This window comes from Pelobates fuscus, chromosome 9, assembly GCF_036172605.1.
Source record: "Pelobates fuscus isolate aPelFus1 chromosome 9, aPelFus1.pri, whole genome shotgun sequence".
Lineage (NCBI taxonomy): Eukaryota > Metazoa > Chordata > Amphibia > Anura > Pelobatidae > Pelobates > Pelobates fuscus.
In genome coordinates, this window is record NC_086325.1 from 23467670 (window position 1) to 23492835 (window position 25166).

General features: G+C 43.7%; 1 protein-coding gene across 1 annotated transcript; it reads right to left on the bottom strand.

The window, feature by feature from the left end:
- Positions 1 to 25165, bottom strand: TAP2 (transporter 2, ATP binding cassette subfamily B member). The gene is made up of 12 exons (XM_063431527.1): positions 25027 to 25165; positions 21778 to 22313; positions 20624 to 20738; positions 17827 to 17957; positions 15699 to 15904; positions 14095 to 14292; positions 13385 to 13513; positions 13013 to 13201; positions 2596 to 2769; positions 1906 to 2065; positions 1211 to 1347; positions 1 to 356 (listed from the first exon to the last, which is right to left on the bottom strand). Exons 2-12 carry the CDS (start codon positions 22274 to 22276, stop codon positions 153 to 155), a joined length of 2142 nt encoding a protein of 713 aa, XP_063287597.1. The 5' UTR covers positions 22277 to 22313; positions 25027 to 25165; the 3' UTR covers positions 1 to 152.
- Between the last annotated feature and the right edge of the window lies 1 nt (position 25166).

The window sequence follows — 25166 nt, forward strand, 5'->3', positions numbered from 1 at the left end:
TTTTGTTTTTTTACAATAATGTACATTTTTGTTATCTCTTATAACAGTTCTTTATTTCCAGCCATACGTTCTCATAATAGGCACAGTCTTGCTCTAAACATGCCCTTACTGAATCTTGCTCTAGAATTCACACAGATATCTCACGTCCTCCCTCAATCCCCATTCTGCAATAAATGTCCATGGAGCAGCTTGTAATAGGCCCCCTCCTCCGTCTTTACTAACTCTTCATGGGTTCCGTGCTCCACCAGGCGCCCTCCCTCCAGGACAAGTATCTGATCTGCTTTCTGTACAGTGCGCAGACGGTGAGCGATGATCAGCAGAGAGAGACCGCCAATCCCCTGCAGAGACTTCTGGATCTGGGAAAAAGCAAAAACAGATATGACAGTGTTTATTATTCTATTTTTCAGATAGGTATACGATTGTGAAGTCATTAGAGTAAATATGTACCTTTACATAAAGCTTCTACACATTTCATTTAAAGAGCATTGCAAGCAGATATACTGTCTAAATAAACAAAATTAGCGAACAGGACTGAAAGTACCAATCAGTGGATCGTTGTTCTCCATCCACCTTGTTTTCAGGAAAGGCTCGCTGTGCACTGATAGAAAGATTTAATTCCATAATATCTATGGGGAAATTATTCAAATGGTTCACCAATATAATTTGAGAAGTCAGCCTGCAATAACATTTCCATATACGGATATTCAGATGGGACAAACTATTATAGAGAAAAATAGTGCACAAAATGTACATTAAAATTGTAAACTTATAATTAACTAGTAAACCCCTCTATGTGGATTAAAACAAACAAATAGGATGCAAGGATGGAATTAGATGATTTTGTCCGAGCTAGGGTTACAACGTTCTACTTATTGATACAATGTCACAATATCTATACGTTACAGAAACATTGTCCATATCTTAGGGAAAGGTTAATCCTACATCAATAGCCATGCTTTAAAAGTTACTAGCCACTGCTAGTAGGGGGCATTTCTATTCACCAGGGCTAAATTTTCAGTACAGTGACAAGTGGAAATTGTGTGTCACTGTCTATATTTCAAGTATACTGCATCTGTTCTATGTTATGTATACACTTTCTTAATTAGGAGTATTATTTGTGTGTACACTGTGTACCTTCTCTTTTAAATATATAATATATACATTATAGATATATTTTCCAATGTGTGGGACAGTGAGAAGAGTCAGGTACCTCATGCTCTGTCTCTGCATCCAGACAGCTCGATGCCTCATCCAGTATCAGCAGCTGTGGATTCCGTGCAAGAGCCCGAGCTATAGCCAATCGCTGCTTCTGCCCGGCTCCTAGCTGTCCACCATTCTCACCGACGTCTGAAAGAAGTGAAAGACATGCAGATGCCTAATGCCAAATATAAGAGATCTCCTAGTCTGAGAAACTGACTTACAGACCTTCCCTCACTCTGAGTCTCACAGTCCATGTATATTGACTGACCAACCCCTACATAGACACCTGACGTATATAGCAACACTCTATACAGACTGCATGGTCACCTTACACGGTCTGAACGACCCGCTAGACCTTAGTGACAGATCCTTTATAAAAAGTTACCAATTAATTTTAAGGAGATGAATGTGCACATATTCTATTATTAATTCAGATATCTATATCATCCTTAATAAATGATTCTGTTTCATTTTAAATTATTGGATTTAAAGTTTACCTGTCTGTCTGTACGTAGCATTGCGCTAAATGATAGAGGTGACTTTAGTGAATAACTGTGATAGATATAGAGGTTGTACATACGCCGTCAGTCTAGTAACACGAAGGGTCCTGCTCTATCCAGGACATAACAGAATTACTGCCTACCAGGTGACTGTATCTCCCAGACTGTAAGAACAATCACCACTCTCCAACTGCTGTTCCCTCACCTGTATCGTAGCCTTTCTCCATCCCCAAGATAAACGTCTCTGCATTCGCTCTCCTTGCTGCTCTCTGCAGTTGATTCATAGAAGCGTCTTTTAGTCCATAACCAATATTCTCTTTCACTGATCCGGAAAACAATACCGGCTCCTGGGCCACCAGTGCCACCTACAGGCAGGGATAAGAAATTACACTACAAGGGGCAGTTCTAGAAATCATGATTACAGGGATTGCAAATATGATACAACAGTAATAATGAGGACAATTACTGTTTGCTAGAACAGACTGAAACTATGCAGTAAGGAGAAAAATAATGGGAAAGTATTCAGAGATAACTTAACAGAATCTATAAATCTTTGGTATCAAATTACAATCTCCCAGTGTTCTACGTTTATCAATCCTTAGACAGAAGCAGAGCCAAATCAGACATTTCTTTTATCAGTCAATTCCCCTAAAACTCACAGACCAGCTGCTGAGAATGTGGCCACCCTGGAGAAAGTCACACTCCGTTCTTTAACATGTTAATGATATATAAGGCATATACAGTAACAGAAGGTCAGTTATAGCCTCGTGCATAGACTCATGCTGGTTTTTATTTAGTTACGCATATAATGCAGAGGATCACTTATTGTAACCATTGTACAGCAGGAATGCTGCATAGTATTACTCTGTAAACAGCTGTCAGTGTGTGAAAGTACCTTAGCATGCAGATACTGATGTTTATACTGATGAAGTGGTTTTCCATCCAGCAGGATTTCCCCCGTACTGGGCTCATAGAATCTCTCCAGCAGGGACACACAGGTGGTCTTACCGCCTCCAGAGGGACCAACCAGAGCCGTAATGCTGCCAGGAGGAAGCGTAAAGGAAATGTCCTGTGACACGGAGAGACATTAAGAAATAATAGCAGATATTTAGAGTTTGTGGCAGTTCTTTTTCCATACATTATTGTTTCATACCTTCCCAAGTAGCCCATATTACCCTGCTTGATGCCAGCAATACTGATTAGTTACTACTGTGATTAATTGTGGCGCCCTGGTTTCCTTTTCTTTTTTCTGCAATTTTTAAGGTTGGGAGACCTTTTAACTCAGAGGCTGACTGCGCATATCTGCCCTTTAACCCCCACTCACAATTTGTTCTGTATATACTGATTAATTAGAATCATTAGAATCATGTCAGAGATGTCTCTAACTGCATTTTTCTGTGGAAGTTCCTGTATACAGTTATTTATCCTAATAAAGATTGTTTAAACCCCCCCCCCCCCCCCCTTCCCTCCCCCCAAAAAAGAGAGAATTGTCCAATTACACCCAATGCAGCTGCTGGCAGTGAAATAGCTGGTAGGTTAAATTATTCCCAGATCAGATTGATCTATACCAGAGATACGTGATACCATGTTGCTACATGTTCACATTACCATAAAAATCATGAGTTTTTATTAGTCGTTATGCATGGAAACACAAAGCTTCTTCTGTTTGTTCTGAAACTTGATAAGCTGCCTTTACAACATTAAGTTCCATCTAAAAGTGTCTTAGGACAATGTGAAAAGTCATTGCTGCCAATGATGTGTATTACAGTGATTTGAAGGGTTGAATTTCACTGTAGGTTTATTTCCTAATCTTCTACATTGTTTGTAACACTAGTGGCATTTGCAGTGATTGATAATTAACTGTGAGTAAGATTGATGATTAACTGTTTGTTAGTAGAACGCACTCTTGGCAAATTGCGCATTAAGAACCAACGGCAGCCAGCTGAGACACTCTGGAATCGTTCCGTTACTATTGTTAATTGTACCGGCGTATTCTAAAAGATTTAGAATTTTACAATGGAGATGTAACAGCAAGATACAATGGGGGGTTTAACAGCAAGTAACTGAAAAGCAGGCCCTGATTTAATATTTTGGGATTAGCTTTTAAAATTATTTAAAATTTTTGAATAAATGTTTTAAATGATTTTTTTAAAATGTAAAATATTAAAAAATATATCATATACACATCTTTCAAAATATTACATTACAATATTTTTTTAAGCACTAAATCATTTTAAAAGTTTATCTGAAAATATTAAATCGAGGCCTAAATGAGGTGTGGAGAGCTCTGTTCAAATGAGCTGCTCCCGATATATCGTAGTGAGAGCTATTTTTAGTGAATGAACTAATTGTGGGCTGCATAGTCTTCATTTAAAAACTGAACTCATTAATCATTGCTATTTCCATTAATGCCTGATACAGGATACACGTAACACTCTCATTGGAACATGTATTGATCAGCCATAACATTAAAACCACCTGCCTAATATCATGTAGGCCTCACTGCCATCAGGGAACACCATTGCCATGAAAGAACCCCCTCTGACGGCATGCCTTCTTCCCATAGTGCATCCTACTGCCATCTCTTACACAGGTAAACAACACTTGGCAATCCACCTGATCTAAAAGAAAACGTAATTAATAAGACCAGGCAGCCTTCTTAGATTGCATCATGGTCCAGTTGTGATGCTCACATTTCCATAGAAGGCGCTTTCTGCAGTAACAGGGCTCATCAAGGACACCCTGACCGTTCGGCAGTTCCGCAGCCCCAAGCGCTGCATACTGAGATGCACTGTGTGTGCTGACACCTTTCTATCATGGCCAGAATTACATTTTTCAGCAATTTGAGCAGTAGCCTTCTGTGTGATTGGACCAGACAGGCTACCCTTTGCTTCCCACATACACCAATGAGCCTTGGGCACCCATGACCCTGACGCTGGTTCACCGGTTGTCCTTCCTTGTACCAAATTGCACCAACACTCCACAAGACTTGCATTTTATTTATTTTTTTAAAATTCTTTATTTTTCCATCTTGACAAATTCAGCGACAATAATATTGGTTACAGGACTTGTGCAAAAGTCACAGAGATTGCGATATAATACATCTTCTTAACAGGAGAGTATACGATGCCTTTATACATGCTCTTAGTTTACACGAGTAAGAAACACTTAGCTGAACTGTCAAGGAGTTTTCTTAGTAAACAACAATGTTAAATTATTAGATATGTAATACATTGTGCGTTAACAGAGACACGGAATTGTGTAGCAGAAGGGTGGGTCATCCGTCGCCGCAATGATGCAACAACAGCTACCCCAACCGAACCTTTATTATTATCTTTTCGTGTCAGCTAAATCACCTTAACTACCAGTCCTTTCAACTGAACTGGGCAGAGAAATAAGAAAGGAAATAAGTGAGAGACAAGATATAGAAAAGTAATGGAGAAGGAGTGGAGGAGAGGAGAGCTAAGAAGAAGAGAAAGGAAAGGAAGAGAAGTAGGGGCCCGCTAGACAAGTATCGCAAGGGTGTTTCCAGCAATTGTGAATGTAGGACAGTAAAATAAAAGAGAGGGGGGGGGGGGGAAGACCCCCGTAAGTCGTGATAACCACGGCAGCCTAACCTAAGTCGCTGCTGTCCCAGGGTGCCCATATTTTAAGGAATGTTTTATTCGAACTATTTACTCTGGCCGTCAATTCATCCATCAGATGGATTTCTCTAATTCTTGTTATTACCTCGGGTATCTTTGGGGTATCTTGTTGCAGCCATACTGCCGCAACCGCCTTCCTAGCTGCTAAGGTGAGTTTGTGGATGAGTTTTTGCTCAGCCCGTGTCCACCCCTCAACCATGCGGTTAAGGAGGTAGACCCAGGGATCCAGAGCTAGATTCCTGGAGAGGACTCTCGCTATCAGACGTTTAATTGCTGTCCAAAAAGTGACCATTTTTGGGCACGTCCACCACATATGAAGGTAGGTGCCTCTCTCACCGCATCCCCTCCAGCATAAATCTGTAGTGGTTTTGTGCATTCTGAATAACGTCACGGGTGTCGTGTACCATCTAAACAGAGTCTTAAAGGATTGCTCCTGTAAGGTGACGCAGACTGAGGTGGTGTTACTCGCCTCCCAAATCTCCTGCCATTCGACGCCCTCTAGTACCTCTCCCAAGTCTCGTTCCCAGTGGTCAGCATACCCTAGTCGTCCCCATTCCCCATTTTCCGAGCAAAGGTGGGCGTATAGTGACATAATCATCCCCTTGGGTACGGCTTCCGCTAGGCATTGCCGTTCAAAGAATGTTTTTTGCTGGAGCGCCGCCCTTTGTATATGGGGCTGTGGTGCGAAATCCCTCAGTTGGATGAAGCGAAAGAAATCAGCTGGTGTCAAGTGTCTCCCTTGCGCGAGGTCATCGAATTCAATGATTGCATTACCCTGAAATAAATGACATATCCTCTGAATCCCCGCCTGTTCTAGGTTTCTAAAATCCCTGGGGGCCATTCCCGGGGAAAGGCTCTGTTGCGTAGAAAGGGCATAAGGGGAGAGGGAGACGCGGCTAACTTGTGCTTTGTGTGCGTAGAATCCCAGATACTTAAGGAGGTAAGAATTGTTGGACAGGTAACTCTGAGAATGGACCTATGTTCTTTTGGTACCCACATTGCGAATTGAGGCAGGTCGGCCCCTACCATAAGTGACTCCATGTCGACCCATTTTCTGTCTCCCGGGGGCGAATGCCACATGGCTACTTGTGTTAATTGGGCTGCTAAATAGTAGTAGTATAGGCAGGGAAGCCCCAACCCGCCCCTGGATTTGGGTCTATATAGTACCTGTCTGGAGATCCTGTGTCTCTTATTTTGCCAGACGAAAGCCCCTATAGCTCTCTGTAGAGGGAGTAGTTGAGATTTATATATGCGGATGGGCAGAGCCTGGAACAGGAAGAGAATGCGCGATAGCACATTCATTTTTGCGGAGTGTATCCTTCCTATCCATGAGATGGGTTCGTCTAGCCATTCGTCCATGTCCTTTATCAGTGTATTAATTAGGGGGGTGTAATTGTGCTGATATAGCTTGAGTGGGTCAGCCGTCAAGTGTATTCCCAAGTATTTAAGAGAAGAGTGTTCCATGTGTATAGCGTGTCTGTCCCTAATCGATGCCGTGTCCGCCGCCGCCAGTCCCAGTGGGAGGGCGCTAGATTTGGCCATGTTAACCACGTACCCCGAGAGAAGGATCCCTTGTAAGGTGATCATTGAGTCCATTGGGTTCGTCAGTGTCAGGAGCACGTCGTCTGCATATGCAGAGACCAGGAACTCCCTACCCCCCACAGTCACCCCTTGAACTCCAGGGTGTAGTCTCAGGGTTTGTAGCAACGGTTCAAGTGACAAGACAAATAAGAGTGGGGAGAGTGGGCACCCCTGTCTCGTGCCATTGTGGAGACTAAAAGGCCGCAAGGGGGCTCCAGAGATCGGTATCTGAGCACTGACATTACTGTACATGGCCCGTACGAGTGTAGTGTATTCCTTTGGTAGTCCAAATTGCTCTAGCACAGCGAAGAGGTAGGGCCATTTAACCCTATCAAAGGCCTTCTCCGCATCCAGGGAGACGACCAGTGTGGGTGCGCGTGCGGTAACCTGCCTCCAGATCAGAGCCACGCCGCGGCGCGTGTTTTCGAACAGCTGTCTCCCCGGGATAAAGCCGACTTGGTCTGCATCAATCAGTTTTGTGAGGAAAGGGTTCAGTCTGGTCGCCTGTACTTTGGCCAAGATCTTCATGTCGTGATTGATTAAGGATATGGGTCTATAACTCGCTGGTGAAAGAGGGTCCTTCCCGGGTTTAGGGAGAAGCACTATGGTAGCTAGGGACATGTCCCTGTCGGGCGTTCCCCCCTCCCTGAATTCTCGAAATAATTTAAGAAGATGGGGAGTGAGTACTTCACGAAATGTCTTATAATACCCGCCATCAAAACCATCTGGCCCAGGGGCCTTGTTTCCCTTGAGCGCCGTGATGGCCCGGTCTATCTCTTCTTCGGTTATCTCAGCTGCTAGGGTGTGTTTTGCTTCTGGTGATAGCTTGGGCAAGCCTAAGTCTTTCAGGAACCTCTGGATCTGTGTCTGTTCCACCTCCCTAACCCCCTGTGCGCTTGGTGAGTGGTTATAGAGCTTTTTATAGAATTCCGTGAACACCGAAGCTACGTCTGTCGGGGTGGATTTTATGGAGCCGTCTGGGTGTCTAATCGAAGTGATGTGTGTCCGCCGTTGTCTGGGGTTGAGGGTCCTGGCTAAGAAAGTGTCCATCTTATTTGCCTTTTCATAAAATGAGCGTCTAGTATAAGTCATGGCCCTGGCTGTGTCATCTAGTAGTAGGGTACGGATATTAAGCTGCACCGCGGTTAAGCGTTGGAAAGAGTCACTGTCAGGGTTCGATTTGTGTGCCTGTTCTATAGTCCGCAACTCGTCCAGGAGACGTTCTAATCTTTGGAATTTCAATTTTTTCTTTTTGGACGCTAGGCGAATAAAAGCCCCCCTTATGACGGCCTTGTGGGCCGCCCAAGTGGTGCTCGCTTTCAGTTCCGGGCAGCTATTAAGGGAGAAATACTCCTGCAGTTCCTTGTGGATTTGCGTCGTGATTTCGATGTCCCTAAGTAAGGACGTGTTCAGTCTCCATGTCCACGGGGTCGCGATACATAGATTCCCTAACGTCAAGGTCACTTCAGCGTGGTCGGACCACGTGATTGAGCCCACCGACGAACTCTGGACCCGCGCCAAGCTGCAGTCGTTCACTAAGAAGAAATCAATCCTAGAGTATGTGTCGTGTGGTGCCGAATGGAAGGTGTAATCAGCTTCCCCAGGATGGTGTGCCCTCCAAACATCAATCAGGCCCGTGTTAGTTATGAACTCGTGTAGGAGTTTGTCCTGTCCCCCCCGCCCTGTGATCTCGGGATCCCCCTGTGTGCACTCCTGTCGACGGCAGGACACGGCACCGCATTAAAATCCCCTCCCATGACTATCATGCCTCGCGGAAGGGACCGCAATATATCCTGCAGCTGGTCCCAGAAACTCCTGTCTGGTTTATTAGGGGCGTATATGTTAACTAGATGAACCGTGTGCGAGAACAGTGTGCCAGAGAGTATAATGTATCGGCCTTCAGGGTCGGTTACGGTGTTGGATACCTGAAGTGGGCAGCTGTTTCTAATCAATATCGCTACCCCGTTGCGCTTCCTGTGTGCCCTAGCTTCATGCGTGGAGCCGTATGTGTGGTCCCTCAGTTTGAATTGTACGTGCTTGGGGAGGGCTTGGGTTTCCTGTAAAAAAGCAATGTCTGTTTTCGTTCGTTTTAGCTCGCGGAACATTAGGCGAGATTTATCTCCATAAGCATATGCGTGGGGACCTGCCGGGCATCTCGCCCACCTTTGCTCTCTGTGCATTCGTCACGCGTCGTGCAGTCGTCCATCGCCCCCCCCCAAGTCACCCTGCCCCCCCCCCCCCACCCCCCAGCCTCGCCCCGCGGTCCCCCAGGAAAAGAAAAGAAGAAAGTAGGAAAAAAGATTAGGTAGAAGAGAAGGATGTCGTAGGTGTACTCATAGAGGAGTAACCGACGCCTGGTCTTACCAATCGCCAGACCTAGGTTGGGTACATGGGCTGGCCTCTCCACCGCGTCCAGCGCACGTGTAAGGTGCAGGTCCATGAGCCATGATCGTGTCACGCTAGGTTTCTGTATGCCAACATCGTTGGAGTTATTTCTCCCCGCGGGAGCGCACCCTGTGCACGCCGCTCAGGAGATCCTATGAATCATTTTAAGAACTTGTTAAGTTTATATATAACATAGCTGTTCAAGTGTCAGTGTAACCCATAACAAATTGCATACCATGGAGCCTTGGTTCCTTTACGAGTAGCCAGAGATTCACCGCCCCCCCCTGGCGCTAGGTGCCGTGCGGCAGCTATATAGGGTATGGGTGTACCCAGAGGGGTAGAGCCCCTACTGAGCGGGGGCGCCGGGGGGGTGGCAAGTCAGGGGCCCAAGAGATCAAAAGAACAGCGATGGGAACATGTCAACTTTGTAAAGACATAACCAATCAACAGTTTGTGTAACACATAATTATTTGCATACCCTGGAGCTCACGTTTCTGCCCCAGTGGCCAGTGATTTATGCCCACCCTCGGCCTTGGGCTCTTCGTATCAACTACGTAGGATTTTAGTGTACCCTGAGGGGTGGCGCCCTGAACGGACATACACTCTGGGGGGGGGGAGGGGGGGTGACAGCGCAGGGGGCCAGGAGATCCTAGAAATTGCTTTGAGAACTTATCAGCTTAATGAAACCTTTAGCTATTCAATAGGCTGTGTGACGTGTACCAATTTGCATAACCTGGAGCCCTCTTTACTGCGTGGGTGGCCCGTGATATACCTCCTCCCTTAGCATTGGGCACTGTGGAACAGTTAGGCGTGATATTAGTGAATCTTGAGGGGTAGTGCCCTCAATGGGCAAGGACTCCGGGGGGGTGGCAGCACAGGTGCCCGGGGGGTTAAGTAAACTGCTCTGGGAACAGGTCAACGTTGTGAAGACGTGGCCATTCCGTACTCAATGGGGCATGTAGTTCCCGTTCCTATTCGAGCGGTCAGGGAGTTACCTCCTCCCTTGGCGTTGGGGTCTGTGTAGCAGCTATACAGGGGAATAAGTCCCCCAGAGGGGCAGTGTCCTTAGTGGGTAGGGGCCCCGGTGGTTGGTGGCTCAGGGGCCCTGGAGACCCAATTAATTGCGGTGAGAACTTGACTACCCCATGGATACCGGCTATTCCATATTCAAAGTAACGTGTAGTATTGTGCATGCCCTGGAGTCCACGTACTTGTGTGAGAGGCCGGTAGGTTACTTCCTCCCCTGGTAATACCCCTATAAGTGCCTGCGGGCCCACTCCAACCCATGGCCTCCTGTGGCGACCCTAAGTAGCCCGTATTAGGTACAGCCCTGTGCGACTCCTGCCATTGCGGCCTGGGGGATAAATACGCCTGTGGTAGGCTCTAAGAGGGGGTCAGCGTGTAGCGTCACCGCAAGCATGTACTGCGCTTTGTGGGTATTCAGGGTAGAAGCCGCAGCAGCGGTGAATGCGGGGCATGTCGTGGTCGTGCATAAGATTGGAGCTTAGTGTATTGCTACAGCCATGTAGCGGCTGATGTGTAATTTATATGCGTTGTGCATCTACAGTCGCCAATAGCGGCCTATCCTGACCCATGTATATACCCTCAGCCCACTCCTGGGGTGAGAAGTAGGTGGCACCCACATGAACAAGTCCCAGACCGGAGCAGTCAGAAGCCAATGCCCCCCCCCCAGTCCTGCAGCCCCACAAAAAACAAATGTCCCGGGCGGGCTCTGTAACATCGTCTGGTAGGTGGCCCAGGGGCCTACACAGAAGGTGCCAAAGGGCCAACCGCTCCTCGTTCCCCCCCACATACACAAATGGCCGCTCAGGCTCCATCCCCGTCCCCCACCCCAATTGGTTCCAAGGCCGCCTGTATGTGCAGAGGTCAGTCTCCCCCAGTCTCCCCCAAGAAACTTGAACCCCCCCATCGCTCCAGACACCCAGCACCCGCCCCAGACTAATCACCATCGGCCCCAGTCCCTTATCATACGATACCGCACCAGTGTTAATGCCGTCTCCCTTCTCCGACCTCCTGCCATTCCGTGGGGAGGGCGGTCAACCCCTCCGATGTCACAGGTACCGTAGGCAGGTTAAGCGGGGGTGGTAATCCCAGACTCCTGAACAACTGCTGTGGGTCTCCGCCGGGTGCGAGCACCGTCGTGCGGCCATCTTTGAAGGCCAGAAGCTTGAAGGGGAACCCCCAGGCGTAGCGGATTCCGGCCCAGCGTAATGCCTCGGTGATGGGCTTCCATTCCCGGCGTCGATGTAGCGTACTGGGCGCCAAGTCCTGGTAAAGGTGAATCTCAGCCCCTCTATGTTTTATGGGGCCTTCCCTGCCTCTCTTCAGCAGTGCTTCCTTAGTTTGGAAGTGGAGAAAACGGACGACCACATCCCTCGGGAACGCCGCGTCTGCCCTCCTGTTGCGTAGGGCTCTGTGCGCCCTCTCTATCGTCCATTGCTCAGCCGGTATGTTAGGCAGGAGAGGCTTTAACACCTCCAGCACGAGGTCTTGGACTGGGCCCTCGTTATCTGCTTCTGGGAGGCCTCGCAAGCGGAGGTTATTACGCCGCGATCGATTGGCCATATCTTCCATCTGCAATTCTGCTTCGGCCATGCGGCAGGATAAGCCGTTCACCTGGGAGACTATTTCATTGTGGGCTGCAGTGGTGGTTTCTAGCCTGGCCTCCAGGCGGTGCGTCCGTGTGCCCAGAGCGTGGATCTCGGCCTGTAAGACCGAAGTTGATTTTACAATTTTGCCGGCCAGATACGTCCGTACCTCGGCAAGCTTAGCCAGAATCTGGGTAGCCTCTCCGGAGGATTTTGCTCCGGGTGAAGATGAGAGTGGAGAGGACGGCCGGGAGGTTAGGCCCTCACCGGCGCCATCTTGGGACTCATGGTGGCCGGCTTTTTGTGCCGCGAAAAGGCCCATCACCGTGCTCCCTCCGTCCTGACCCTTTTTAGGTTGTTTCTTAGGGTTTCTTTTATCCATTGTTAGTATAATAGTTGACAATTTTCTCGTTGTTGGCGCTTATGTAAGCAAAATATAGCGTGAGTGGAGCGGAGCTCTATTCAGACGCGTCCAGCTTCCTTCACAGTCAGGCCACGCCCCCAAGACTTGCATTTTAAAAGATTCCCTGACAGAGTTGTCTAATCATCACTACAATGTCCTTGTCAAATTCACTCAGATCTTTTTGCTTGCCCATTTTTCTATGAAAAATGTTCCACTTTTCCATGAAATTCAAGAACTGACTGATCATTTGCTCCCTAATATATCCCACCCCTTGACAGGTGCCATTGTAACGATATAATCAATATTAATTACTTTACCTGTCAGTGGTTTTAATGTTGTGGATGATCAGTGTATGGTCACCACAAGTCTCCAGGCCACATACGTTTTGTTGAGATCTCACTGCAGGAGATTTGTGGCAAATGCTACAGTACTGTAAGAGTGAGTATTTTTTATGTTTTTGTTTTAGGAAATGAACTAAAGAATGATAGTGTGTGAAGCTTGGATTTGCACACCTAATTAGATAAAAATACATTTGATAAAGTACTATTCCACTAAACAGTCAATGGTACTGGTAGTAGTAAGCAGTTCTCATTGGTATCAACAGATCAGTCAATATTCCATTTCACAAATGGTGTTTGTTAGGAAACTGAGAATGTCAGAGAGAAAATAGAAAAACAATTCTAGATTTACCTGAAGAGCAGGAATATCTTGGCGGGAGGGATATGTAAAAGTGACATTTCTGAACTCAAAACATCCACGAAGTTTGTCAGGGCTGTGGGACCCAGAGGTGGACACCAGTGGTTCCCGATCGAGGTACTGGAAAACCTTCTGAGCAGCTCCTGCTGAATGAGTCATCTCACTGAGCATGTAGACTATGGTCTGGGAAAGGAAGGGAAGAATACTCAGATAATCTGCCATAAAAATGGCAGATACAAAATGACAAACACCAACAGGGAACCATTTATACAGTAAAACCGGCGTCAGTAGAAAGAGAGGAAATAAGGAAATAAACAGCAGAATAAGAGAGAAATAGCGAATACCTGAATCTTCGGAATTACTTACCCGTATATGGTCTCCAGACTCCATCTGATACAGGATAAATGACACCATTTGTCCACTGCTTATGAAACCTTGTTCGATTAAGATTTGTCCGTAAAATAACATGGCCACTTGTGTAAGGAGGTTAGTTGTCTGAGGATAACATGTATATTTATATTCTATTTACTATTGGTAAATAAAACATTTGCTACCGTATAACAAAAACTACTACTACCATATAACATGCCTCCTATCAACAGCCCAACTTTTGCAATCCCCTTAGATAAAGACACAGTCTCAAATTATTACATGGAAATATCTACAAACAATTGCATATACAGACGGACAAGATACGTAAGACCATAGGGGTTTATAGGCAAATCCCCACATGTTTTCCTTGAAGTGGAATCATATTTGCATGGACATAATACAGCCTCTTTCCGGTGTAAATGTCCTTATGTTTAGTTAATATTATTTCAACTACTGATAAGGAATAATATTTAAGCTGTTAGTGTGTCATTGGACATCGGCCTACATATATTGTCAACTGCTGTTCCTCCCGGGGTGACCAGAAACCAGGACTAGGCAAGTCAGCCGCACAACATGCATTGCTTACCCATGCTCAGTAATAGAAAGTGTGTCAGATAATATCACTATAATTTCTATTCCTCGACTTGTAGCGGCATTAGTAGCTGTCACTGTAAAAGTCTTAAAGAAGATTGAATGACGATTACCCTTATCAGCAGTAGATAGACAGCTCTGACCATATCCCTGTAGCTCTGCAATTTATGGATCTCTTGTAGGGAATCTTCGTATCTCTTGGCCTCATCGCCGGCTGCATTAAAACTGTGCACTGTTCTCACCGACTCCAGGATCTCTTTGGCAATATCACTGGATCGAGCAACAGAATCTTGCACCTTCTGCACCAGATCCTGACACATCAGAGAAAAAAACAACAACTTTTACATCCTGTTTCTGAATAACCTTACTGCACATACTCTCCAGTGATAAACAATATAATCCCTGCCTTTCATCTCAAAGCACCAGAACCGTAGTGGTTATGGTGTAAATAGACTGTCCTTGCAGTATGACAAATGTAAACGCTGACTTGTGAAGACAGGGAATGCTCACCGTAGAGATGCAGTGCTATAACACACCTCTATTAGGAGATGCTGAAAGGTGCAGAGTGGTGATTGCCACACATGCGCAGTAGCCCCCTCCCCCCAAATGTTCCCTATGGAGATGCAATGAAAGCTGAGATCATCAGTAATGACTCCACCAGTAATCTACAGCCTTAAACATAGTGGTATTTACACATTCATTTTAAAGAGCCCACTGCTAATCTATCCTCTCTCACTAGGGGGCAGTATTTTTCACAGCTTGCTTGCACGTTCTTACCAGTGTCCCTTTATTAAAATGTCTGACATGTACAAAGCAATATTTTGGCCACTAATCACAGTCTTTGTCAAACTGATGCATAACGCAGGGGTGGGCAATCTGATGTAGTCCAAAACATCTGGAGGACCACATATTACACACCCACGGCATAATGCACAGTGAATGCATTAAATTGGCTTAAAACAGGAAAAGGGGATGGAGTTACTAAACAAACAACCAAATCACATATAGATTCCTACCACCACGAGCATTTCTAAAAGTAGGCAGGGTCATGTTAGTTAACCCTTTAAATTTGCACACATAAACCTCGAGTTCAGTACTTTTATCCTTCTTTCTTTCACAGGCAAACTTTTACACTCTGTCTGAAATACTGCTTTCCAACAACTCCCCTGCATTCAGTAAAAACCAAAGAAACAAGTTATCTGCGCTCTTCCCAAATCCCTATGCATATTTAAACAAATGGAAGTTATTAGTTACGCCAATAAAGAAAAATACCTCTCTCTGTCTCATTAGAGATATCTTTGCCGGAAGCTCAAGGAAGCAAGGTGAATAGTCAGTGTAGGACCCACCTAAGAGGTCTGCCTTGACGTGGCAGGTGGGCATTCCCTCTAATGGCCATTGGAGTAACTAAATAATCTCCCCTGCATTGCCTAACCTAATCTAAATATACCCAAAAGTACTGGTTCCAAATACTCTGCACTACACGAATAGCCCATCCTACCCAGCATATTGCTATCACTGATTATAGATAGGCTTGAACAATCACATTTTAAATTTGGAAAATATATTAACTTGCATACTTCAGGTGTTGGTTAAATGGAAGCTGTCATACATGTATTTTCTATAGGTGGCGATCTGACAGCCCTCATTATGGGTGCATAGGTCATTTTGATAATCCCTGGCCATCATCCTGAGTACTTAAATACTTTATCAGCCATACCTCGTGGTAGTGATTGTACAGTTTCTGTATGATCCAGGTGAAAGGGGAGCTTAGAAAGGTAAGGAGGGTAAGCTGCCAGGAGATGGAGATCATGAAGGAATAGACCCCGATGCATTTCACCATCGAACGCAGAGTGATGTTTACATTGCCAGCAATGGCGCGACTCACACGAGCTGTGTCATTGGACAAGCGAGATGTGATGTCACCTACAAAGTGGATAGTAAAGAATAATTACATTGTACGTTGACCAACCACATGCTGCATAAAATAAAATTATATTGTACAGGATACAGAATGAGCAAGCTCTTAGAGTGCCTTAATTTTATCATTTATAAATATATGCCTGTTTACCACAGTTTTTTGTGTGATTATTAATGACTTAAAGTGACTTGATCATCAACAAAAACATGTAAACGACAGGATTATTTCCACTGTATATATCATCATATATCACAATAACATATGTTGTTTGATAACATGAAATGAAATATAAAGGAGGAACACCTAATGATATCTACACAAACAACATAATGCACATAAAAAAAAAACAAAAAAACATTGCAGACAGAATGCATGGCAACAAAACTGTGACATTTGGGAGGACAAAGTTTCTGGTGAAAAAGTTTTTTGAAATAAAATACTAAACACCAAGGGCCTCCTGGCACCCAACACCAATCTGAGGGTAAATCCATCCAAATTTAGACAGTAATCATAGGTTACAAGTGTTGGACTAAGCCATTGAGCAGGTAGGATCACATATAGAATGCTTGTGCTAGGATCTTGGTGACAATGTCATTTTGTGCTAGGATCTTGGTGACAATGTCATTTTGTGCTAGGATCTTGGTGACTGTCATTTTGTGCTAGGATTGCTCACTCATCCTGGGATTTAAACAGCTGTGACTCTGAGTAATGTGTCTTGAGTCCTGCTGGAAATAAACTACATACAGACAATTATCAATATCTGATTTTCTTATGAGTTGGTGGAAATTGAGAACTTCTCATTTTAGTCAATAATCCTGTATGATTCTATGTACACTCTGCTACATGCAATGATTTCTGCTGAGTCTGTTATCCATGAGGTAGCCCATAGTCCAACAGGATGCCACAGCCATAACAATATACATTTTATTAGGTAGAGCAATTCGTCCTTGTTTTGCATCATGAGACTATTGCTATGTATAGAAATATGGGAAGGTTGATTTTTAGTCTGATTATACAAACCTAAGTTCAAACATTATCAGGATTCTAAAGTGCAAATGCCCCTTAAACCATCCGGAGCTGTATGAGCCCATTTGGACTGCAAAATCTGGACATTCACACTATTTAACACTGTCTAGATTTTGCAATTCAGGTCCTGAACAGATCTAACATTTGGTGTGGATTTCACCCAGATTGAAAGTCGCTGGATGGCTGAGAACCGGGCTGAATGCTGCAGATCTAGGGCCATTTAAATTAAAATTAGGGCCTGGATTTAGAAAAAATCCAAACTATCTGCCCGCTGGCTGCTAGTGCTGTTAAAAACGTTACTATAACAGAGGTTTAAAAATTCCCTATGCCCCATGGACATGTTTACTAACTTGTTAAATCTAGCAATACTGGCCATTGCTGTACAGTTTCTAGACAGGCCCCATGTGAAATAACAGGTGGGGGGCATAATTCCCCCAGGGCCCCCACCCATGGGCATTGGGCAGGAGACTTTTAAATAAGAAATGAAGAATGGACAGAACACTGTCCACTCCCCTGCACAACCCAGGGTCAGTCGTTGTGGGCTATAATATTTTGGATGAGGTCTCATTGCCCCCCCCCCCTCCCCATTCCTCACCCAATAGCGGCAGGTGAGGTCCCTAATTATAATAATCAAAGGAGAGAACCTAATGTCCTGTCCCTGCCCCCCACCCATTGGCAAACCCAATTACGTTCCCCCACCCATTGGCAGCAGAAGGGGGCTCTAGTTAATTAAACAAATGGGAGTGGACATGTTATAATTAACCCTCCCCCCCCCCCTCCAATAGTGGCATGTCCACCCACCTTTCCTTCCCCCGGGGGTATTCAATAAGCAGAATAAACCCGTACTCTGATAAAAGAATCCATCCCTATATATGTAACATGTGAATTACCAATTTCTCACCTGTTTTTGTAGTTTCAAAGAAAGCTATGTCCTGTTTGATGACAGCACGGAACAGAAGAATCCGTAGGCGCCGAGTCAACCGATATAGGGAAAATATGAAGAGGCCACCGCGGCAACCTGCAGATACAGAACTGTGGAGTGTGCATCTGTTAATTATAAACTCTTCCAACGCTGCCAAATAAAATAGGTGTTTTAAATGCATCAAGTAGTTATGAAGGCACTAGCCCTAATGGAACAAATGAACATTGAACAGTTATAACTTGAAGGGGACTTAGAGGGATTCTATAGGCTGCCAAACCACTTTATCTCAATGAAGTGGTCTAGGTGCCATGTTCCTGTAGTTGTAGGCCTGCAACTGAAAACAGTGCTGTGCTGTAGTAACGGCAATTTTTATATTGCAGGGTTAACATCCCTCTAGTGGCTGACTTCCTGACAGCCATTCTAAGTGCTTCCACCCCAATAGCTGAGTCAAAGTCAGTTATTTAATGAGATTGTCTTTGCTGTGCATGCACCCTAGCTCAATGTTTTCCTATGATCTCACCACAAGAGATGGTTATGAGGGATAAAAGGTAAACAAATCTCACTTTTAGAATCCTCGCACAGCAGGGGGACACTAAAATAGGTAGTCAAAAACCAATATCTCCGAACTTTAACACGTGCTACTCCGAGGCCAAGTGCAAAACATAGATTGATCTGCTGTTGGTTTCCATGGTGATTGGACCCCATTGTGCAAGATGCCCCAGACCAGCACCTCCCCTGGCCTGCCAAAATCTCCCCAATCAGTGATTTTCATAACGTGTAAATATTTCTGTTTTACTGTTTACTGAAAATGTATGGTAACAGGGAGGGTAGGTGGGAAACATTGTGCTTAGTGTTGATAGGCCATTTAAATCCATGTACTTTAAATGGTGCTTGCTGATTGCATCTAACTGCACATTAGAAATATGTAGACATAACCGTCTCACAATACTAATGCTATTCCCTTCCTGTAGCTGTTTGTCACTACCTTCTTTTATTGGTTATAGAGGTGGTGTTTTACACCTATTGATAATTTTGGTATAAACCAGACCATACAGATTTCAGTAAAGACATGGCGGAGCACTGTTTATACTCATAAATATATCTGGAGTATTAGCTTTGTACATAAACAAGCTAGCTAAGAGCCTAATACCATTACAGGATGGTAAGAATCCTGCTCCATACGAGGTATCAATTGATTTAGTGAAAAAAAACAGCAAGAGTCACATTTGAAAGGACTTACTCTGTTATTAGCATGTAGAATGCATTATAAATTCAAGACAGAGCAACTTGAGAAAATAGCCATCGGTCCCCCTTACATAACCTTCATGTAACCAACGGCAATTTAAAGGGACACTCGAGGCACCCAGACCACTTATGCCCATTGGAGTGGTCTGGGTGCCAACTTCCACCACCCTTAACCCTGCAAGTGTAATTATTGCAGTTTTTATAAACTGTAATAATTACCTTGCAGGGTTAAGTCCTCTTCTAGTGGCTGTCTATCAGACATCCACTAGAGGGCCTTCCGTGTTCTTAGAACACAAAAAGTGATTTAAACTACGCTGGACGTCCTCACGCTATGCCGGAATCCCCACAGGAAATCAGTGAATAATGCTTTCCTATGGGGAGGTCTAATGCGCACGCACAGCCATTGCCGCACATGCGCATTACGTCTCCCCCCGCCTGCTGACGGCGGCGGGGGAGGAGCGTGAGCGGAGCCTGACCCAGCGCCGAGGGACATCGGCACTTGATTCAGGTAAGTCACTAAAGGGGTCTTAACCCCTTCAGCAACATGGGATGGGGGGTGGGAAATAGAGGGGCACTGCATGATCCTGCAGTGTCAGGAAAACAGACGTGTTTTCCAGGCACTGGAGAGTCCCTTTAAATTAACACATAGATGTGAATGGTAATGCTACTTGGCAAGTATGAAAAAAGCAAAAAGATGCAGAGAATGTATAACAGTGTGAATGATACTGTGTTCCTTCTCCAAGATACTCATTGCCCTGAGCATCAATGACCAATAAACAGTTACTAAATGAATAAAAATATATAAAATAACGCCAGGGTTAGCAATATCTGTTTGTATTCCTATATAGTGTTACTTTCAGCAAGGAATTTCATATTAAATACTCTAGCTTTCCACTAGCCATTGGGAAAGTGAGTCTGTAGCCCTAGTGAGTAATTATTTGCGTCTGGTTAGTGTGTGAGGGTCATTCTACACTCGCAGTGGTGAGTAACTGTTAAGGAATGGCTAATAGCGTCAATTTTAGGCCCTTGATATTTGTTACCCACACAAACAAGTGAAAGTTTCCGTGGTGTTATAAATTGATAAATGTAAATATTTGATTTAGTGATTTAATGAATTAACAATGGAATGTAAAAGATTCGACTGAAATAGCCAAACTAGAAAAAGAGCTAAAATTGAAATTTTTTCTTTTTGTTTTTTCTGTCCGCCATTTGGACCTAAAATTCACAATTTCATATTCAATTCACCACAGTTTACTGTTAAATACATTCCTGGCAAGGTTATTCTCTAAATTCTCAGTTGTAGTTGATTAAAGTCAAAATGGCAATATTTAGACTAAAACAATCAAGCTGTAAATTTCGCTGAATTTTCCACATATTCTGTTTTAGCCTCAAGTTTGCCATTCGGATTATAATTGACCACAGTTCAGAGTTAAGTGAATAAGCATATATATCAAACACCAAGTGTTCAGCCTCGTATTTAAATGTATAAAGCTACACCTCAATACATTCTCTTCTGGTATTGGCTTATTACCTTGAAATAGAAAAAAAGGACATGTAAAATATAGCCACCAAGAATTCTGTTTCCTTGTATTTAGAGGACAAGATATCAATCACGCGACCCATGTAGAATGGAATAAACATCTCACCTGTAGGGGGGAAAAATAAAACGATTTTAACAGTTGACGATATAAGAAATTATGACTGTCACTTAAAGGGTTACTCCAAACACCATAACTACTCCAGTGATTTGTAGTGGTCATGGTGTCTGGGGTCGGTATGCGCAATGTTTTGCTATGACGTACTGCACATACAGAGATTAACCCCCTAAGCTGCTGAAGATGTAACTTCACCAATGTCAGTATTATAGGGGTGTTGTAAGAATTCAGTACTGGATAATATTAATTTAGTGCAAAACTGTCACCAGACAGAGCATGTTGGCACCAGGCACCCAATGGGGGCACGCCCCTCCTCCATGCCATCCCTGTCCGTTCCTCAGTCCACCTTCCTTCACTCTCTAGCGAGGGGGAGTAACATCAACTGATGAGGAGCGGGCAGAAGGAGAACTTGGCCTTGGCGCTTGCAAAAAGGTAAATTTAAACTTTTCGTATATTTTTGGGGGAGGCATTGTGGGGAAAAGGAGGAACCAATGAACAAAGGGTTGCTTCAACGGTTCAACCAAAACCAGCAGTTTATAAAATACACAGTTTTATGATTGGAGCAACCTTTTAATCTTCTGTAAATCCTGACTATTACAAACAGATCTGTTTCTCCTCTAAATGTTCCCTGTTGTAGCCTCTATTTAGAGATCTTTCATTTGTTCACTATAAGCCATGGTATTCCTTCATATAGCTCCTGTCTTCTTCTATATACTATTACATGTTTGGATGTTTTAGAATATCGTTGTTAACACTGCAAACACTGCAAATAACCAGAATTGCTATGACGTCATTAAACCTCCCTCTGTCATTGCTCCATTTCTACCATCCATCGTTATTTTGCCCTAAAACCCACTATTATGGCTCCTTCTTTAAACTTCCCCACTAACTAAAACACCATACTAATTATGATTCTCCCTGAAGCCCCACCTCCTAGCTTCTCATGTTAAATCACTCGATTTCTGCTTACACAATTTTAACCCTTTGTTCCACTATCAAAACACAAGGATGACACCAGATAGAAACTCACAGATAAGAGCTAGAGACAGGAACACAAATGCTCCACTAAGGAACAGCCAGTCTGCTTTGGAATACGTCACAAGTCGTATAAAATTCTCCCTGTTCTTCTTCTGTCCAGTCTTCTCTTCTTCAGAAGACTCTTTTGGGAGAATGTGTGGTGACACCAGATCCCAAAGTAGGCAGGCGGTGAGCAGGGTGAGATGGGAGACTATGGAGTGGGAGAGGATGGAATATAACTCGGGGGAGTGTGAGGTTAGATGGAGTCTCAATGTCTGATATAGCGGTGGGGTCAGGCAGATAGTAAGTATGTACAGCAGAGAAGAGGAGACCCAGGCTGGGCGATAGAGCTTACAGGACACTATGCCTAGAACAAAGAATTTAATGAGACATACTATCCATAAAGCTGGCTGGAGATCATAGGGGTAATGTGTATAGACTATGCTGGAGGAGATATACGTGAGAGAGGAGTCCAGTATGAGGACTGTGAAATAGAACCATAAAGAAGTCATCCTGAAGGCTTCGGAAGAGATATCTTGGTGCGAAAACCTGGAAGACATAAAGGAGAATTGAATAATAAAACTGAATAAATAATACATAGCAAGATGTCTTCCAAAGCAATCCCACAGAAAGTAATTCAATTAACTTTCACAGTTAAACGGTGTGACATGTACATGTGCCACAAGGTGCCTGTTATACTTCTGGTCTTCTCCTTTAATGTAAAAATGGAAGTTCTCATTCCACTTTACAAATATCAATTTTGCTCAACTTTTCACAGCATTTATTGGCTGAGTGGGTAAGATGACAATACCAAAAGTAATTATCAAACCATTGAAACTTTACGTAGACTATTGACACCTTACACTAAGGGCGTTCTTACAGCGCTCGATACAGGGAGCTAGTCTCTGTATTCATTGTTCAGAGGCTTGCAGTGTTGCGGCTCACTGTGCCGCTGTGTTGTGAGCTCACTGACTATAATTAATCTAAATTAATTTGCAATAAACAAATTTAACTAGCAGTTAGTTTATACACGATTGTGGGGTACAGTTGCATAACTTGGAGGTCGTGTGTACATAAGTGCTGGTGTAAAGGGGTTATTGGAAACAAAAATGAAGATTTTAGTTGGGCAAAATAGCTTTAAAAAAATCATTTACCTAATAATGAAGTTACAGATAAGATGATAAAAGGGTACAATGAGGATTATAAGGAGTGAAGTAGAGAGTGAGGAAGATAAAAACATATATTCCAACATTTCACTTTAGGGATGTGAGTTGGGTTGTAAACCGGGGCGGGCTGTCCTGAGAAATTTTAGGTGATTTACTAATATCTATTTATGAAACGAAAATGTAATTTAGAACAAGAGCAATGTATCTTATTTACACGGACTGATTTCTAAACATGTTTACTGTAGTTTAAAGACACATTACTGGGAGTATTATTGCTGTGGAGCTCTGTCATACACTCAGACACATTACTGGGAGTATTATTGCTGTGGAGCTCTGTTATACTCTCAGACACATTACTGGGAGTATTATTGCTGTGGAGCTCTGTGATACACTCAGACACATTACTGGGAGTATTATTGCTGTGGAGCTCTGTTATACAATCAGACACATTACTGGGAGTATTATTGCTGTGGAGCTCTGTTATACACTCAGACACATTACTGGGAGTATTATTGTTGTGGGGCTCTGTTATCCACTCAGACACATTACTGGGAGTATTATTGCTGTGGAGCTCTGTTATACACTCAGACACATTACTGGGAGTATTATTGCTATGGAGCTCTGTTATACAATCAGACACATTACTGGGAGTATTATTGCTGTGGAGCTCTGTTATACACTCAGACACATTACTGGGAGTATTATTGCTGTGGGGCTCTGTTATACACTCAGACACATTACTGGGAGTATTATTGCTGTGGAGCTCTGTTATCCACTCAGACACATTACTGGGAGTATTATTGCTGTGGAGCTCTGTTATACACTCAGTCACATTACTGGGAGTATTATTGCTGTGGAGCTCTGTTATCCACTCAGACACATTACTGGGAGTATTATTGCTGTGGAGCTCTGTTATCCACTCAGACACATTACTGGGAGTATTATTGCTGTGGAGCTCTGTTATACACTCAGACACATTACTAGGAATTATTGCTGTGGAGTTCTGTTATACAATCAGACACATTACTGGGAGTATTATTGCTGTGGAGCTCTGTTATACACTCAGACACATTACTGGGAGTATTATTGCTGTGGGGCTCTATTTACACTCAGACACATCAACAATATGGAGCTGCTAGAAAAGAGGGAAATTAAGATACAATAGAGGGAGAGCGAGATTTGGGCCCAAAATAGGGACTGTCCCTCCTTAATAGGGACGCTTGGGAGGTATGGAAATATATATATGGTTAGGACTGCATATAGATATGCATAGACCAGAGCACAATAAAAGTAGGATTATATAGAGAGAAACTGGGATACGATAAAACGGTGCAAAGAGGATTATATGGAGGGTCGCATTACAGGACACGGTGGGATTTATTAATAAACTGTTCTGTTACAAAAAAAGTGATATAAAGCAGTAAGAATGGGGCAATCACCATGGAAACCAGGGAGACCCGCGGGCACATTCTATTGGTGACTGCAACCCTTTTCACACACTTTTTAGAACAGAACACTTTGATAAATAACTCCCAGTGTGTATTGTGCACAAAGAAAGAACTAAATGTAAACTATTAACCGTAAAGTGAAGACAGGGGCCTAGCAGACAGACAATGCTTAATAATAATAATAATAATAATAATAAAAAGATTGACTAATGGGAAACATCTGAGGACAAGTGTTAGCAGACAGACAGTGTTTAATCATAATAATTATAATAATAATAATAATAATAAAAATATAGACTAATGGAAAACATCAGAGGACAAGTGTTAGCAGACAGACAGTGTTTAATCAGAATAATTATAATAATAATAATAATAAAAATATAGACTAATGGAAAACATCAGAGGACAAGTGTTAGCAGACAGACAGTGTTTATTCATAATAATAATAATAATAATAATAATAATAAAAAGATTGACTACTGGGAAACATCAGAGGACAATTGTTAGCAGACAGACAGTGTTTAATAATAATAATAATAATAATAATAATAATAAAGATATCTACTGGGAACCATCAGAGGACAAGTATTAGCAGACAGATGGAGGAATCCATGGAGATGAGGGAGAGGAGATGAACCCAGTACTTACTGTCAGTGCTTATGGTCAGTGTCTGCAGGGTCTGCCTGGTGTCTGGCGGTGGGAGCTCGGAGGAGAATTGTTATTAGAGCCTGGAGGTGGGGAGAGGGGTGGATGGGGGACATAGACTTTCTGTGTATCCGCGTGGATTA

Excerpts from the sequence above, each read along its gene's own strand:
- TAP2 (XM_063431527.1), bottom strand. The coding sequence starts at position 22,276 with ATGACTTCTTTATGGTTCTATTTCACAGTCCTCATACTGGACTCCTCT. Across the intron at positions 2,770-13,012 it reads AAGATATTCCTGCTCTTCAG|GACATTTCCTTTACGCTTCC; the intron begins GTAAATCTAGAA and ends TCCGTGTCACAG. Across the intron at positions 2,066-2,595 it reads ATCAGTATCTGCATGCTAAG|GTGGCACTGGTGGCCCAGGA; the intron begins GTACTTTCACAC and ends CCCTGCCTGTAG.